General features: G+C 47.0%; 1 protein-coding gene across 6 annotated transcripts in view; it reads right to left on the bottom strand.

Moving 5' to 3' along the window:
* The window catches only part of NTRK3 (neurotrophic receptor tyrosine kinase 3), a gene marked incomplete at both ends in the record, with an annotated part of 365,601 nt that overhangs the window by 290,636 nt on the left and 58,489 nt on the right, over nucleotides 1-16,476 (bottom strand). For all 6 annotated transcript variants that reach the window (XM_080692445.1, XM_080692446.1, XM_080692447.1 and 3 more), the window contains 2 exons: nucleotides 8,597-8,668; nucleotides 9,215-9,289. In XM_080692445.1, coding sequence (XP_080548571.1) covers nucleotides 8,597-8,668; nucleotides 9,215-9,289 — 147 coding nt within the window. The remainder of the gene's footprint in view (nucleotides 1-8,596; nucleotides 8,669-9,214; nucleotides 9,290-16,476) is intronic.

Raw genomic sequence — 16,476 nt, 5'->3', positions numbered from 1 at the left:
TTCTTTAATGCCCATGAGAGTTTCCCACAATATTAATGTCATTTGTCACTTCTGGATTAGTACGTTTACAAAACCATGCATCCCAGTCACCCAAAATCTCTCTCAGACATCCTCAAAGGGAGATCATAATACAGGGTTTGAAGGAAACCTGTACACCCCAAAAAATCTGTGGAAAATGGGGTGGGGGAGAGTTTTTTCTTACATTTTATTAAATCTTTATTTTGTATTGATGCATTGTAATCATAGTGAAATTCAGAGTAATAAAGACAGACGTGCACACAGAACTCATTTTTGTGAAGAAAAATCTATAACTTTATAGACTCTCAAAAGACGTGTGTGTGTGTGTGTGTGTGTGTGTGTGTGTGTGTGTGCGTGCGCGCGTGCGCGCACGTGTGTGTAGATAGGGATTGAATTCCAGGACATTCTACCTTCAAGCTACACTCTCAGTCCTATTTTTTTATTTTTTATTTGGAAACAGGGTTTCACTAAGTTGCTGAGGCTGGCTTCGAACTTGTGATCCTCCTAGCTTGCATCCCAAGTACTGGGATTATAGGCATGCATCACAACACCTAACCACAAGAGACTTTATTTAAAAAATTAAGAGCCACTGTCCTGGTTTGGTCAAGAACTCAAAGATGATCAACTTGGAGGACTTCAATAAATCCTCCAAAGTTAACATGGAAGGCTTTTAATTCATATCTCTCTACATATTCATTCAGCTACGTACCAAGAGTGTGACTGTCACATTACCACCTAAAGAATAATAAATTATTTGTCTTGACTTGTCTTGGGTTCTTATCATGGGCCAGCCATCCTTCTTAATGTTTCTTGTGGCTTAACTCTTTTAATCTCACTAACAATCATATTACCTTCATTTTCCAACTGAGGAGATTAAGGGGCACATATGCAGATAGGTTAAGTAACTTGCCGAAGATATACAGATACATAGGACAGAGCCAGAATTTAAACTCAGTATGGTTCAAGAGTCCATACTCTCAGTCATTCATCAAGATGATCAAACTCATGATGAGGTTGAATTAGAGGCAATAGCTCAAGTGCCAGTTGGGGCCAGAGCTCTGAGCAGGGGGAGCTGGATGAGAAGATAGTGCAGAGATAGATGGCTTGCCTCTGTTGTACAGTTTTGCACCACACTTCAGGAAGGTGCTATTGTGCTATGATTCTGTACTATTTATATGTGCACGTTCATAATGCCAGTACTTTATATATACAACTTGCCTAGGTAACCTTTCATTCAAACAGGACTCCAGTGGTGTGGGCCATGCATAGAAGTCTGAGAAGCACCAGATAGATGGGACCCAAAGAAAGTCAGAATGATAATATAATGAGAATGCCACACTGAAGGTACCAGAACGTGGGTTAGTCCTGGCTCTATCTTAACCAAGGGGATCTCAGGCAGAATTCCTCTGCACTCAACACATCTTCTCATTCATAGGATGATCAAGTCAGAATAAAGTTACCCGTGCACTCAACAAATAGCTACCTGGCACGTGGCGGCACTGTTCTAAATGCTAGGTAAGTAGCCATGAACACTACAAAGTCCCCATCCCGTGGAGGTTTACATCCAAAAGGGGAGATAGAGCATAAGCTATCAAACAAATAATTGATAAGATGCTTTTGGATAGTCAACAGTAAAAAGGACAAGGAATTGGACAGCCACATGCTGTTATAAAGAGTGACAGAGGCTTGTTAGGAGAAGAAAGGCCACTAAGTGTGGATGGTCAGAGTAGTCCCAGATAAGAAAGTAACATGGTGGTGTGGTAGTGATGAGAGTGGCCAGTTGCACAGAGCTCTGGAGCAGAGGCAGGTGGATCCGCCCCAATCTCTAAATGGGAAATGAGCATGGCACGTGCAAGGAAGTGAAAAAAGGTCCACGGCTGCAATAGAGAGAGTAGGGGAGAAGTATCAGGAAATTAAAAAGGGAGACAGGAACTACAGCAGTGTGAATCCCGTAACCACACTGAGGGGTTTAGCTTGATTCTAAGTAAAGCAGAAAGTAATTGGAGGGCTTTGAGCAGCAGAGTGGCATGATCGGATTTATGTATTTAAAATATCACTCTGACAACTGTGCTGAGAATGAAATGTTGGGGACCGAAGTGGAAGTGAAAACACTGAAGTCAGGAGGCTGCCGCCAGGGTGCCAGAAGGCAGAAGAGTGGCGCCGACCAAGATGGCAGAGACAGCGGGCACAAAAAGGGGGTAGGGATGGACACAGAACGTTTTATGGACTTTTATGAAGTGCATGATAGAAAGGTGAGGAGAGCAGTGAAGAAAAGAAAAAGAGAATCAAGAATGCAACCACTCCTTTGTATTCATCCAAAAGAATTTGAGTCAGAATACTGTAGCGATACATGCACAGAGCCATGGCTCTAGCCATACAACTCATGGTAGCCAAGTGATGGAACCAGGCTAGATGTCTGACAACAGATGAATGATTAAAGAAAATGTAGAACAGACACACGATGGAGCTTGACTCAGTCACAAGGGACAAAATCGAGTCATCGGCAGGAAAATGAATGGAACTGGAGGGCATCATAAGTGAGGTCGGCCAGACCTAGAAAATCAAGGGCCACAGGTTTCCGCTCATATGTGGAAGCTAGAGGGGGAAAAAAGATAATAAAGAGACCCCATGAAAATGAGGAGAGAGAACAGGAGAGTAGTGGAAGGGACTCGGGGGAGAGAGGAGGGAAGGGAAAGGAGAGGCTGGAGGAGGAAGGAAACACCAAATTATGCTATGCGCACAGAAGAATGCTATCAGTGTAAAGCTCACTGTTCTATACAATTATAATGCACCAACAAAATGTAAATAAAAATACTAAAAAAGTAAAACATAAGGGGATATAGATGGAAGAAACCATATAATTTATTACTATGTTTTAGTATATGCTAAGGCACTCAAAAAATATAAACAGCAGAGTGTGGTGCATTACACCAGTAATCCCAGTACTTGGGAGGCTGAGACAGGAGAATTGAGACTCCCACCTGGGCCCAGTTGAGCTTGTAGAAATGTTGGATGGGTATCAAAAGGAAAGACATGGAAGTAAATATAGAAAAAGAAGTTTGGGTCTTAGATGAAGCTAGAACTCCTTCCAGCTTTATCTACAGTCCTGTGAAACTAGGGGGCAATGAGCAGGGAAGAAGTCTTGATTCTGTAATGGATAGGAAGAGGCAGGGGGACCTCTTACATTCTCTCTAGAGATCATGGAAGCTCAGTAGCTTTCCTAAGGCCAACATCAGGGTGCAGATCCAGGAATAAAACCCTGGTCTTTCTATCCTCAAAGCCCATGTTCCCCAGCACCACTAATGGAGCATTTAGTGGCCAAATCCCCCAGATAGAACCGAGGAGAAAGGACACTCAGAGGAGCAGCAATGGGGAGAGTGTGCCAGTCACCAATCACTCTGGGATGTGGGGAAAAGTCTCAGTACAGAGATAAGGGACAGTCAGAGAGGTAACCATTTGCTGATGTAATATCTACACCTCAACTTGGAACCTAAACTCGGGGGTTATTTCAAAGAGGAAGAACACTGTGTGATTTACAGTACATAATTAATCCATCTTTCCGTGTTTTCCTCCCAGTGATCTCAGGAGAAATAAATTGCCTACACAGCCAGGTCCCTGGAAGGGTAGGGACTCCTACCACTTTCTCTTTTCAACTGGCTCTCTTTGTGAACACAGCAGAGTTGACCGGATTGTGACCAAATCAGGGCATCCCCCCCCACCCCCGACCCCTCATACTCCCAGATCTGGAGCTGGGGGCTAGCTCTCCTAGTCAAAAATTAAGTGCACCTTTGCTTACCACAGAGTGTTGAAGGGCTCAGCCTGACATCCAAAGCTTTTTGGAAAAGAGCAAGAAAGTGAACACAGAAGAGATCCTACCACAGGCAGCTCAAAAGGATTAAATAAATGTGTTTGGCTTGCTGGAATCTTGCATTAAATATTCTTGGAAATAAATAGGCCATAGGCTAATGCTACGAAATCTTTCATAATAAAGATATTCGGCTTGTAATGTAACTGTTGTTATAGGATTTGACCTGAATAGAAAAGGAAACTAAACAGAGCTTTCTTGACAGAGCTCTTTGAGGATGGATGTTGCTAAATCCCCAGGGGGAAATAGCAACTCTCTAATAAAACTTTAAAGCCCCCCCACCCCTCCTATAAGAAGTTCCTGCTGTGAAAACCTGGGAGACAAAACACTCCAGGAATTTTAAAAAATATATATGAATTTCAGAGCCAAATGAATGTACATCCTTCTTGTCTGAACTTTTGAAATATCAGCTATGACTTCTGGGCTCCAGTGTTCTCAACTACAAAATGGGAAGAGGAACCTCACTCTAGTTTCTGGGAGGAGTTAATGAACTTGTACTTGCCAAAGCACTAGGCATAATCTGTGGCACAGAGCAAGTCCCCAGTCTATGCTGGCTTTTCCCATCTATCTTTGAAGACTCGTATTGTTTATGCAATTTTTTTGCATTTTTCATTGTATGGTTGCTTTTCCAGTTGCCCCTGTGAAAAATGCTACTCCTTCTGATCCATGGATAGAGTGGAAGGATTCCTGAAGAGGAAAGCAGAAAACAGTACTGTTTTCGCTACTTACAAGTGATACCCTCTCTGGGCCTGTCTCCTGAGCTGTAAAATAAGGTTGACCTGTGATGGTTATGAGAATTTTGCGAGATGATGGATAGAAACCATGAAGTGCTCAAGATCAAAAAAGTACCCTTGTCTGAGGGCAGCCCACAGCCCGGGATCTGCATCTCTCCACTTATGGGGACTCCAGACAGGGGAGATTCAGTCTCTGTGGGAGCCATGCCAGAGAAAACAAGCTCCACAGAGGAAAAGAGCAACCAGCTGCAGAAGCAGGACTCAGGGGACTCAGGGAAGAGTCCAAGTTCAACAGTGTTGGTGGCCTTGGTCTCCAATCAGCTAGAAATAAAGTTGTAAGCTCATGCATGTCAATGGTGTAAGGCCCTGTCAGAAAATCACGGCGCCTGCAGAGGGGTCTACACAGAACGCAGAATGGAGAGAACAGAGAAATGTATCAGGGTTCATTCACCATATTCAAGGAAGAAAGATACCAGAGATCGAAGCTGTAAGTATTCCCATCACAGAAAGATGGATCCATTGAGGGCCAGAAATCCAGCTTCTCCAAAAGAAAGAAGTGGTCAGGATAACCATCAAGGTCACCTGATCCCGCCTCGTTGGTTCTATTATCACACCACCACCATGAATGACAGGAATAATTACTGTCTTTATCAGCAACTGTCATTTCTGAACTATTTGCTGGACGGTGGGCTAGAAGCTATATGTGGCTCCTATCTAATCTTCATCACATCCGTGCCTAGAGTAAATGCTATCCTATTGTATCCCAGTTTGCAGATTACCAAAGACCTATTCCAATGATCAATTTGGGGAAGTCCTTATCCTTAAGCATCCTTAATCCACACACGAGGGTCAAGAATCTCCCAGTCTCTGAAAGAAGATTTTCCTGGATGTATATTAATCGATATCTCATTTTCCACATTCGACAAAAGATAGAAAAAAACTGAAGCCTTCAAAAATAAACAAGTCAGTCCCTCATAAATCTTGGAGTAGGAGCCAAGAGCCCTAATTTTCAAGTAACTTAGCATCACTGGCATGGGGAAGAATCACACTGACTAATATTAGGGGTGAGGGAGGATTAGGATCTACCCAACCAGCCTGACCCAAGAGCTTGACATCAGTGCAGAAGGCAGTGGTATCACTTCCTTCTTCTTCTGTAGAGAAAGGAGAAGAAAAGGCTTCCCAGCCATCACCCTAAAGGAAAAAGAAAAAAGAAAAAAAGGAACAAGCCGCCAAGCCAGGACTTGGAATTAGCGCTGGAGTAAGTGATCATCTTGTGATTGCTCAGCTGGGGCCTGAAGACTTGTAAATGCATTTAGAAGACAGAAATAGAAGATGTTGCGAGAGAGCAGTGAAACCTGGCCCATTTGCCAGGAGAAAATGTCCCAAAGCTGCCGGGAAATTCACTCCGTTGGGATGCGGGGTGTGGCTTCACAAATGAGAAAAGTTAATAAATAAAACCCAGAGACACTGCCAGAACACGTGCCTCTTTCTACCGACTCTTCTCTGTGTGACCTTCAGGCTTCTCTGGAAGCCCTGAGGGTCCCTCAGAGTCCCTTGACTCCGTAGGTGCATTCCTCCATCTACATAAGCCTCCTGATGCCCCCAAGAGACAGCCTGGCCAAAATCAGGGTAGAATACCATGACCTGAGCTCCTCCATGATACCCCCATGGCCAACAGCAAGTATTTCTGTTAAGAGTGGTCATTGTGGCCCAGGAAAACAGGGCCCAAGTTTATAGGTAGGTTTCACTGGAATTATCAGGCCTTACTCCCCCCAGACACCTAGACCCCACTTCAACCAGACTCCCGGGCCCCACTCCAACCAGACCTTGCTACCACAATGCCTTTGCAAAAGAATTTGTCACTGTCCAATACCCAGCAGAGCCCAAATCATCACCCCAAAAGAATGGTGCATTACAACCCTCCTCCAAGGATCTCAAGACAACCCATAGACACGTTCTGGTACAATTCCCTTCTGAGACACTGCAGCCTATGATGCACCCCTAGCCCCACTCTGGTGGCCCACAGACACACAACGGGACCAAAGCCCTGAGGGCTACAGAGGACTCTGTGCCCTAGAAGGTTCTAGGGCTTGAGTACCCAGGCCTTGTCCTCAGTGAGGACAGAGCTTCTCCTACACTGATGGCTTCCCGCCCCCAAATTTGACCCTGCTCTATAGATAAGCACTCTGTGGTCATACTCTGGCCGCAGGGCAGTTTTGTTTGACCAGTGGAGTTGAAGCTGTTTTTAGTCGCCAGCACTTAACACTTGAGCACTTTCACCAGCTCTCCAGCTCATCTGGGAAACACAGTGAGTCTAGCCACAATGGTCCCTGCCTCCTCGTGGCAGCAACCAGCGGGGACTACACACTGGGTACCTCTTCAGGGGGGACATGTGCCCCAGTCACTACTATCCCCACCTGGCCTTCCTTGGGCACATGGCTTCGTGACCTTTGCATGAATAGCTATGAAAAGGGAGACTTCTCAGATGTCAAAAGCTCCTTCCCCAGGGATGTTTTATAATGAAACTCACATCCCCAATAAAATAAACACCTGGTGCTTCTAGTGCAAGGCCCTGCGCTGGGCCCAGCTATGCCTACAGCTGCAAAGAACACACATCAGGAGAATCTCACCAGAGAGACTAAAGCAGGGCAAGGGACAAGAGATAAATTAGACAGATAAAAGGGCGCCTATAAATGCATCTGGCCTTAAGAAACGGCCATTGAGCTGGTTATTGCCAGAGGGAGGAAAGAAAGTTCAGCACAAAGCAGAGGTAGCCATAACAGATAAAGGAATGTTTACTGAGCACTGGCTGTATGCTTGGAGGACCACCCAGAGCCCTGAGGGTAAGGCCAGGATCCCCCAGAAGGAAAACAATTCTCCAACCATGAATCTCTAGAGCTCTTGTCCATTTGCTTCCTCCCCACCCTCCACTTCTTGACAGCTTCTCTTGGAAGCTCTGACTCTTTGTAAGCGACTTCTAGCCAGCTGGGCTGTCCTGCTCTGACCCCATACCAACTATTAGGGAAACTCTCCAGTGGCCAAAGGAAAGATTACTCTCTATGCCATCCCTTCAGTTTCTCCCCAAATGCAATAGACTCACCCCTCTGGTTCCTGCAGAACATCTGCCCTCTGGGAGCATGCTCATTTGATGTTCAAGGTGGCCCCTGTCCTTGAGAAAGGGCTCACCCAGACCCTGTGGATGCAGCAGGTTGGCATTTGCTCTGATCACTCACCATAGTTTTCTTTCATGCCTTCCTTCTGTCTAGAAAATGGCAGCCCTCCCAGCCAAGCCCTGAGTGTGTTAACCCAGAACTAGGGTTAGAAACGAAGCATCAAACTTTTAGGATTCTACTCCACCTAGGTACAGCCAGAGCCAATCCCTGTGGAAGCCATTTCATCATTTGGACAGGGAGAGATGGGAGAGGCAGAATGAGGGAGGCACAGACAGATGGGAACCCCAACCATTGCTGGGTAACCCCAGCTTGTCTTAAAAACATCTGTGTTACCTTTATGCAGGTGTCTCCATTTCTCTGAGCCCTTTTCCATTGGACCTAAAAATCTATGTAGACACAACATATGGTCTTGCTTCCCCTCTTTTTCTAACCCTTGACCCCAACACACACACACACACACACACACACACACACACACACACACACCTACTTATGGACCTAACTACACATGGTTTTAGAAGTATAGTATTCACATATATGAGTGGAATTCCTTAGTATTCTTGTTTCCATAAAATTGCAAATTTCATCATGAATAACTTGGGAGCCAGGAGATCCTCTCAGCTCTAATCCTGACTTTTCCTTCTGATAGGAACCTTAGAAGTTATCAAATCCATTTTAAGAGGCAAAAATAAGAGGCCCAAGAAAGTTAAAGAACCAGCCCCAGTACCCCAGTGGGAAGGCCAGGAGGAGATCTCAGGTCTCCAGCCTCTCTGCTTGGCAGCTTCTGGCAGCCCAAGCCTACTCACATGTAGCGCAGGTGGGGGTTCTTGGCAAAGGCTCTGGGCTGGATGCTCCGGAGTCCTGAATTCTTGATGGTCCTGGGCAGAAAGAGAAAGAATGTTAGCAGAACCCCAGGACAAAGGCTGGCCAGAATCAGGGCCCTAAGGGTTCTCTGCATTTCTGCATCACTGTCACCCCTGCGGGGGCCAGGGGGACTCAGGGAGGGGCCTCTGGGCTCATAGGCCTCTGGCAAGGACTTGGGATGTGAGCAGACAGGCAGCTGCTCTCTACCCTGCTTGGACATCAGATGATACAGGGTCTTCTTCTGGTTCAGCAACAACACAGCTCTAGCCCTCTTTATCACCCTCCCCACCCTGGGTCGCCCACAGCCATCAGCTCCCAAGTCCACCATCACAGGTGGCCAGGAGACCCAGCACTGGATGGTGACTGGGTTTCTCTCATCCTCAAGTACAGTGCTGAGGACAGAGCCCCAGGCCAGCAGATCTAAGTACAGGGTGTGACCACAACAGGTCTGAGTACGGGGTGTGACCACGTCACTACCATGCTCTGGGCCCTCACAAAAGCAGATAGTGGCAGACTGCCTCTCCCGGGTAAGAGGCCCGCCCCCAGCCCGGCACACTTACAGCTTCTGGAGGCCGGTGTAGAGCTCCATGTCCACGGCGTTGAGCGTGTGCAGACCACGCCAGTTCTCTATGTGTCTGCGGGAAGGAGGAGACACAAGGTCAGCTCAGCAGGGGGTGGGAAAGGTGTGGGCTTCACACTACACCTGAGTTTGAATCCTGGGTCAGCCACATGCCAGCCAGGCCTTCTGCCAAGTCACCAAGGACCTCTGGGCCTCAGTTTCTTTCTCTGAGCTGTGGGGTGCCTTGTGAGAACAGAATGGACTCATGGGCTCAAAGGGCTTAGACTATGGACACAGTGTATAGCACCTTCCCCTCGGTTCCCCCAAAGACTCCACTTTTGGGGTTTTGTTTTTGTTTTTGTTTTGTTTGTTCTCTGCTTCTGAGCTAAAACCCAGCCTTACTTAAGTATTTATTTATTTATTTATTTATTTATTTATTTTTGAAATGGGGTGGTCTTCCTAAGTTGCTGAGGGCCTCACTAAATTGCTGAGGCTGGCCTTCAACTTGTAATCCTCATATCTCAGCCTTCCAAGTACTTGGATTATAGGTTCACACTTCCAAGTACTTGGATTATAGGTTCACACAACCACACCCAGAAATTCTCCACTTATTAAAGACATAAAACCCAGTCTCCCTGCTTGTCTTCCTGCTCAGTTTCCTTCTGTTTCCTTTCCTTTTTTTTTTCCTGTTTAGCATTTCCTACGGGAAGAGTCAATATCTTTCTCTCTCTCTCTCTCTCTCTCTCTCTCTCTCTCTCTCTCTCTTCTCTCTCTCTCTCTCTCTCTCTCTCTCTCTCTCTCTCTCTCTCTCTCCTTAGTTATTTCCCATAAAAACAAATGACATGGCTGGTTTTTTTTTTAAAAAAGGGCATGGTTTGCCATATCTCAGGCACCCACCAGGGTCCAGACACTTGACGGTGACCACAGCCAATGCAGCAGCCTAGGGCTCGAGATGACCTATGACTTGATGTGGCAGAGCAGACTCAAGAAAAGAAAGTGTCCCTAAGAACCAGGAGGCACCATGCTATCTAGAGAGCCTGAGAGGTGGGGGGTCTAGAAGCTGCATTACTGAGGCATTGTTACGCAGTGGCTCTGGGCAAGCACTTTACCCTCTCTGGGCCTCTCCTTGTCTATTAGGACAGGACACTAGATCAGCACTTTCCCTTTTCATCAAGATGATCTCTTTTTAGAGCTTTCTCCCAAGAGACCTTCTGTTTAAGGAGGTTGGTGTCTAGCAAGCACACTCCATTTATTAAGTAATAATTAATTTATCTTCTCAGATTTATTAATCACAGATATAAATCACTGTTAACCAGAGCTTTTTATCAACAGACACAAACTAGTGCTAACCTGCCCAGTGCATGAATTTCAGCCCAAAACAGAGAAACTCGAAGCCTTTGTTAGCAGAATAAAACTGGCGATGGGTACATGTCTGATTTCTGTTAGTTAGTTCCTTGGTATTTACAAAATGCCAGGTCTCCCACCCCTCTTTATCACTTTTGGGGCCCCCCAAGTTGAAAACCATTACATTATTGATTACCAAGGCCTTTCCTGCTCTAACACTGTGTGGAAGATGATCATTCCTACACACTTCCTGCCCCACAGGGACCAAAAAAATTTCAGAGAAAGGCTTTCCACTGTCCACCCGGCCCTCTGAGGATTGACTTTGGTCAGCGCCCACAAGGTCTAAGTACCATCTCAGTGACAAGCACAGAGAGGTGACAGTTTACCCTGAAACAGAGCTACTGAAGACACACTGGCCAGAAAAGTGACAGCCACCTTCCGCAGACATCTCCCCCCGGCTCAACCACACCCGTGGCTCTGCCATCTGCCACCAAGTCCAGCCAGAGCCAAGAAGGCAGCAGGGCTGTGGCCGCCGGGGCCTCTGGAAGCATTTCAGAGCTACACAGTGGCAAAGTATGCCGAGAGCCCGCTTTGTACCACATTCTCCCAGAGCCTCTGCTGAGCGGCCAGAGACACTGGCATCTGCTGGGGACATGGACCAGGTGGCCAGGATGGCACTGAATGATTCCAACTCCAAAGTCTTCTCCCTGGAAGCCCCTGAGCCAGGAACAGTTTGTTTAGTTTGATCTATCAAGGCAGAGACCCTGGCAACATATCAGATGAAAAGGAAGACCAGGTGGGGTGGGGCTACCTGTGGTATAAGTCCCCCAGCACACCCCTGGGGCCATGGGCCATGTCAAATGTTTGTGCAACATACCACTCACTCATGGGCCTACCTTTCTACAAGGATCTGCTCCCAACAAGTGGCTGTCAATCAAATTGTTTCAATAAACGAAATCATTTTTCTCAGCCCATAGTGACATTCCATAAATGTGTCCTTACGATGGTCCAGCTGTCAATCATTACTGCACTCTAAAATTCACTCGCTTTAGCGCTCCCGTCCTCATGTCCACAAGTTGACAATTCCTTGACTTACATGCACACTGAGACATGGTGCAGAAATGAATGAACCCCTCTATGGGGAGTGTCCTCTGGGGAGTACAATAATGGCTCCCATCTCCTCCACTGGGGCTGAGTTTTTCTAAGCCAGGGGATGACATTTTTACAGCCATAGAACACAGTGTGGTTAGAAGCCGGGGCTTTAAAAAAGTGATTGGCAAACTACAGCCCAGAGGTCAAATTAGAGCACAGCCTGCTTCTATCCAGCCGCAGAGCTAAGATTATAATTTTTGCAAAAATCAAACAATCAGCCAAGCATGGTGGTGCATGCCTGTAATCCCAATATTTGGGAGGCTGAGACAAGAGGATCTGAGATTTGAGGCTGGAACGCAATAGCTTAGTGAGATCCTGTTTCAAAGTAAAATAAGAAAATAAATAAATAGAAAGGGCTGGGGTTATAGTTCAGAGGTTGAGTGCCCCTGGGTTCAGTCTCCAGGGACCACAAAAGAATGAAAATCTTATTTTGTGACCTGTGAAAACGAGGCGGAACTGAAAGTTCTATGCTCATTCTGCTGGTTTACTATTATCTGTGCCTGTTCTCAAGTGGCAATGACATCCCTGAATAGGTGCTACACAAACCATATGGCCCCCAATGCCTAAGATATTTCTCCTCCAGCTCTTTACAGAAGTTGGCCAACCCCTCCCTCAAGCCAAGCTGCCAGGACTCATGCCGCCCCATGAGGACCCCCGCCTACCAGACCTGCTCAGGTTACTGTGCCTGTCTCTGCCACAATCTCCACCTCCAGCAGATGGGCATACTAAAATACCTGCCTCTGAAGTGGCGTAAAGATTGAAGGAGGGTGCTGAGGAGCCTGGTAGAGCACATGAGGCTGCAAGTAGCTGCCACAGTGACAATGTTTTTTCTTGATCCCTCTCAGAGATGAGCAGTCTTTTCTCAGTCTTCAAGCTAAAAAAAGACCTCATGCTTCTGCTGGAAGTTGTCCTTCCTCAGCAATCATTGATAAAAAATAATAATAATAATAATAAAGCCCTCATGTGGCAGAAGGGTGGAGAGAAACCTGTCAGTCATGACCTCCAGGAAAATCATTCCAGTAGAAATGTATAAACAGGTGCAAGGATGCTTCAGCACCAGAGCAGGGTCCAAGAGGTACAGGATGGTGAAGGTGCCGCCCTGACTTCTTCGGATGTCATCTGCAGGCGTCTGCCAAGTTTCCCTATGACTCACAGCTTGGTTCCAGACCAGAGGGGTCAGGTGTGGTGGCTCTGCTGGCTGGCTTGTGCTAATCGGCAGGCCAGGAGTTTAAGTGGAAAGGCTGGCTCCACAAAATACAACAAATAAATAAGATGAAGTAAGAGAGGAAGTTTGGTCTCCGGCTGCTGCTGCTGAACAGTGGGTGTCCTGCCTCATGGGACCGCATGCCGCTCCTCCTTTTCTGGGTAGTCTGGGTTGTTTTCACGGAGCATTTGTTTTGTCATTTGGAAAACGATCGATAACTATACATTTTTAAAGGAAGGTCAGGCACTTGAACCCTGTGTGGGACAGTGACTGATTGCCCTGTTTCCAGACCCAGGCTGAACAGGCTCATCCCCACAGAGGCCCCTCACAGACGGCCTCCTGCTGTGCAGATGAGGAGGGGGGAAGAGCTCAGAGCAATGCTAGGAAACAGCAGAGTGAAGGCAGTAGCCACCACCACAAGGACCTATAGCCAGGTCTCCAGTCCCTGCTTCGATCCAGGACAGGGACAGGAGGGGTGGCGAGAGGGCAGAGAATGGCGCCCCGCTACTTTAAATCAATGGCGCCTTCCCTACTTTAGATCAATTGTCTCCACTTTAGGGTCTTAATGTAGTGGTTCTCAAGAGGAGGGGACTGTGCTACCCAAGAGACACTTGGAGTTGTCACAACTGGGGGAAGAGAGTAACACGATCATCTGACAGGCATGCTGCTAAACCGCCCGCCATGCACAGGGCAGCTGCAGCAACGCATCGGACCCAGAGGGCCACAGCACTGAGACTGAGAAACCCAGCCCTGTTATACCCAACTTCTGCAGAAGATTGCTGTAGCAGCAAGAGCCCCACGGCTTCAGACAACATCAGTTAAGAATGACTGCTTTCTAACCAACACTCCAAGGCTTCAGGCCAAAACAGAAGAGCCTGCCTCAAGGTCACCAGGGAGAGGGAAAGCCTAAAAGCGATGGCTTCAAGACCCTCTCAAGTCAAGGTCATTACCTGAGAGGAAAGAGGAGCTCTTTGGACCTCTGGTTATTGTCCCAAGCCAGGCTACATATTCCAGAAGCAATAATAATCTCTTCTTCAAGCTCTGGATGGGACGCATGGCCAAGAGCCTTTTCTCTCCACTGAAAGTTTCTCTCCTGGATTTCTCAGGCCTCTTTATTCCACAGAAATGTAAAATGTTCTATCCAAAGAGCCAGCCGATGCTCTTCCCCACCCTCTCACCTCTGCCCCTACATGACACCATATAACTGTTACCCTGCCAAGAGCCCAAGTGCCCTCCTTTTGCAGAGAGCAAAAGGAGTGCCTGATTATAGGACTGACCCCACGGCGCAGCTTAGGGCTATAGCAGCTCAAAGTCCAGTGAAGTCAAGGCTGTCCTGGGTGATCACGGACCATGACACCTCTAGGTGGGCTTGGGATGGCTAAGTAGAGTCTTTTCAGAAGTACGAAAGAAGCTACCAGCAATGCAGCCATGCTTCATGATTCACAATAGCCACCCTGAGTCCCGGAGACCCCAGACAACAGGTTCCGGCTTCATACCCATTTTTGGAATGAGACTTGGCATCAATGAAGTATTAATTGGTACATCCACAGAGAACACAAAAACCTTTTGTGCTAGAACAAATTAGATTGTACTTTTGTACCACAGCTTTCTTTTCCCCTTTCTGTTTGGCCTGGGCCAATATGGAAATGAATTGGCAATCGCTAAGCATCTAAAAATTAGATGGTACAGGCTGTGTGGTCCATATTTTAATTGAAAGGTGCCAAGTGGATATGTTTCAGAGTGGCTTCTATCTCATATATAATTATTATATTTTCTATATATTGAAAAAAAAAACAGAACATTGAGAGAGCCACTGTCACCTAACCCCAGAGAACTAAGGTGTGTGGAACCCCACAGAGGGGCAAGACCTACTTCCCCCTAAGAATCTCCCTGGTCCTATGAGCACTTGGCCAGGCAGGAGCTTGCCTCGTGGGACCTGGGGACATCCTTCCTCTCCTCTTTCCTTCAGACATGGGAGGCCCAGTACTGCTTTATTTCTCCAATCCTCTTTCCCTCTCCTCTTTTGCTATCAGATTGCCGTTCTTTTCACGGAAGCTTCTCACTGCTGTTAATGAGCTGTTCTTCGTAACCAAATTTTCCAGACAACTAAATTTAAATGCAAAACCTTTTCATTCCCAATCTCCTTGATGAATGTTTCTCCCCTCCTCCCTAAAATGCGTTGCACACCTCCTTGCCCTCTTAAACACAGTAGACAGATCACTATTTACATGTTCCCAGGAACCTATGTCGTCATGACCAGGCTAACTGGTCTGCTGGGCTCTCACGCCGCGAAGCCCTCAGCGGCCCTTGGAATCTGCAGCTCTGCTCTTGAACTACCACCCCAAGTGGCCCGACCTTCGCATGATTTCTGACCTAACAGCTATTGCATCCATTTGTAACAACTTTCTGGTTCTTTCTTTAGTATGAGGCTGTGGGCCTCTTCTTGAGCGGCATCCCCCGGGCCATTCCTTTCTTCCTATGTGCGGTGACCAGTCTCCTGTGAACTCTCTTGCAGCATGACGGCTAAGTGCTGGCACCTGCAGCCAGTGTGCTCTGGAGGTAACACAGGCCAGATCCCTGGAAGCTGGGCCAGGTCCCCAAGATTCTTTAGTCCTCAGTTCAGCGCAGATGCATAGCACTAATGTAATGAGCAGCTGATTCCATTACAACTGTGTGTTAAGTAAGAGCAAATAAAATATGCATGAAGACCTAAAAGGATATGAAAGGACACATGTGCACGCATGTGCACATACACGAATAGGTAGACCTTTGCTCGTTTCCTTAATACTTCATTTAGTGTTTCCTTTCTAGGTAAGTGAAGTTTTCCTGGAGGTGGAAGGCATATTCTGCATTTATCTGGTGGTACCTAAGTGCACACCACTCACCTTATACTCAGTACATCTATTCTTAGAGCTGCATCCTGGCAGAAGAGAGTGACAACTGGTGTCTCCCCATTGTTTTTCATATGCGAGTACCCGACTCCTCCAACGTGGAATTCCAGAGCTTCTAAATACAAGGGCACATCCAGATGTCCCTTCTCTCCTGACCGTTCCCCACTAGACCTGGGGCTCCCATCCCTTTCTAACCTGGATCTTGTTTCATGGGGGAACCTGAACTGAGGCACAGAGTAGGGTGCTGGGGAAACTAGCCTGGAATACCATTTCCTAACAAGCCAGCATTGGAACATACGTGCGTGAGCGTGCATGTGTGTGTGCACACACATGCAACATGCAGGACATTTGACTCCAAAGCTTTATAGGGCAATGAGAAAATTGATTTGTTATCCAGGCGTATTATGCCCAGTGATCCAGACAGCAGCATTAGCTTTCAATTATCTGATATGCTTAGCATTGTAAACAAACTGTCTGGATCAACAGCTCCGCAGTGCTCAGGCACCAGGCACTGTGGAGGAGCCTCATAGGGTCACGCTAGCCAAATCACCCAGCCTCCCTCCCTTGACAGCTGTTACAGTGGGGCTAGATGCTAGGGGAGCCAGACCTGAGAGGCTGGGAGGGTGGGTTCTAGGGGCTGGCTGGGCTGGTGACCTTAGCATGCTAGCACAT

This window comes from Muscardinus avellanarius (assembly GCF_963383645.1).
Source record: "Muscardinus avellanarius genome assembly, chromosome: 3".
Classification (NCBI taxonomy): Eukaryota; Metazoa; Chordata; class Mammalia; order Rodentia; family Gliridae; genus Muscardinus; species Muscardinus avellanarius.
The sequence above is the reverse complement of the archived record's forward strand: the minus strand, read 5'-3'. Positions and strand labels throughout refer to the sequence as shown.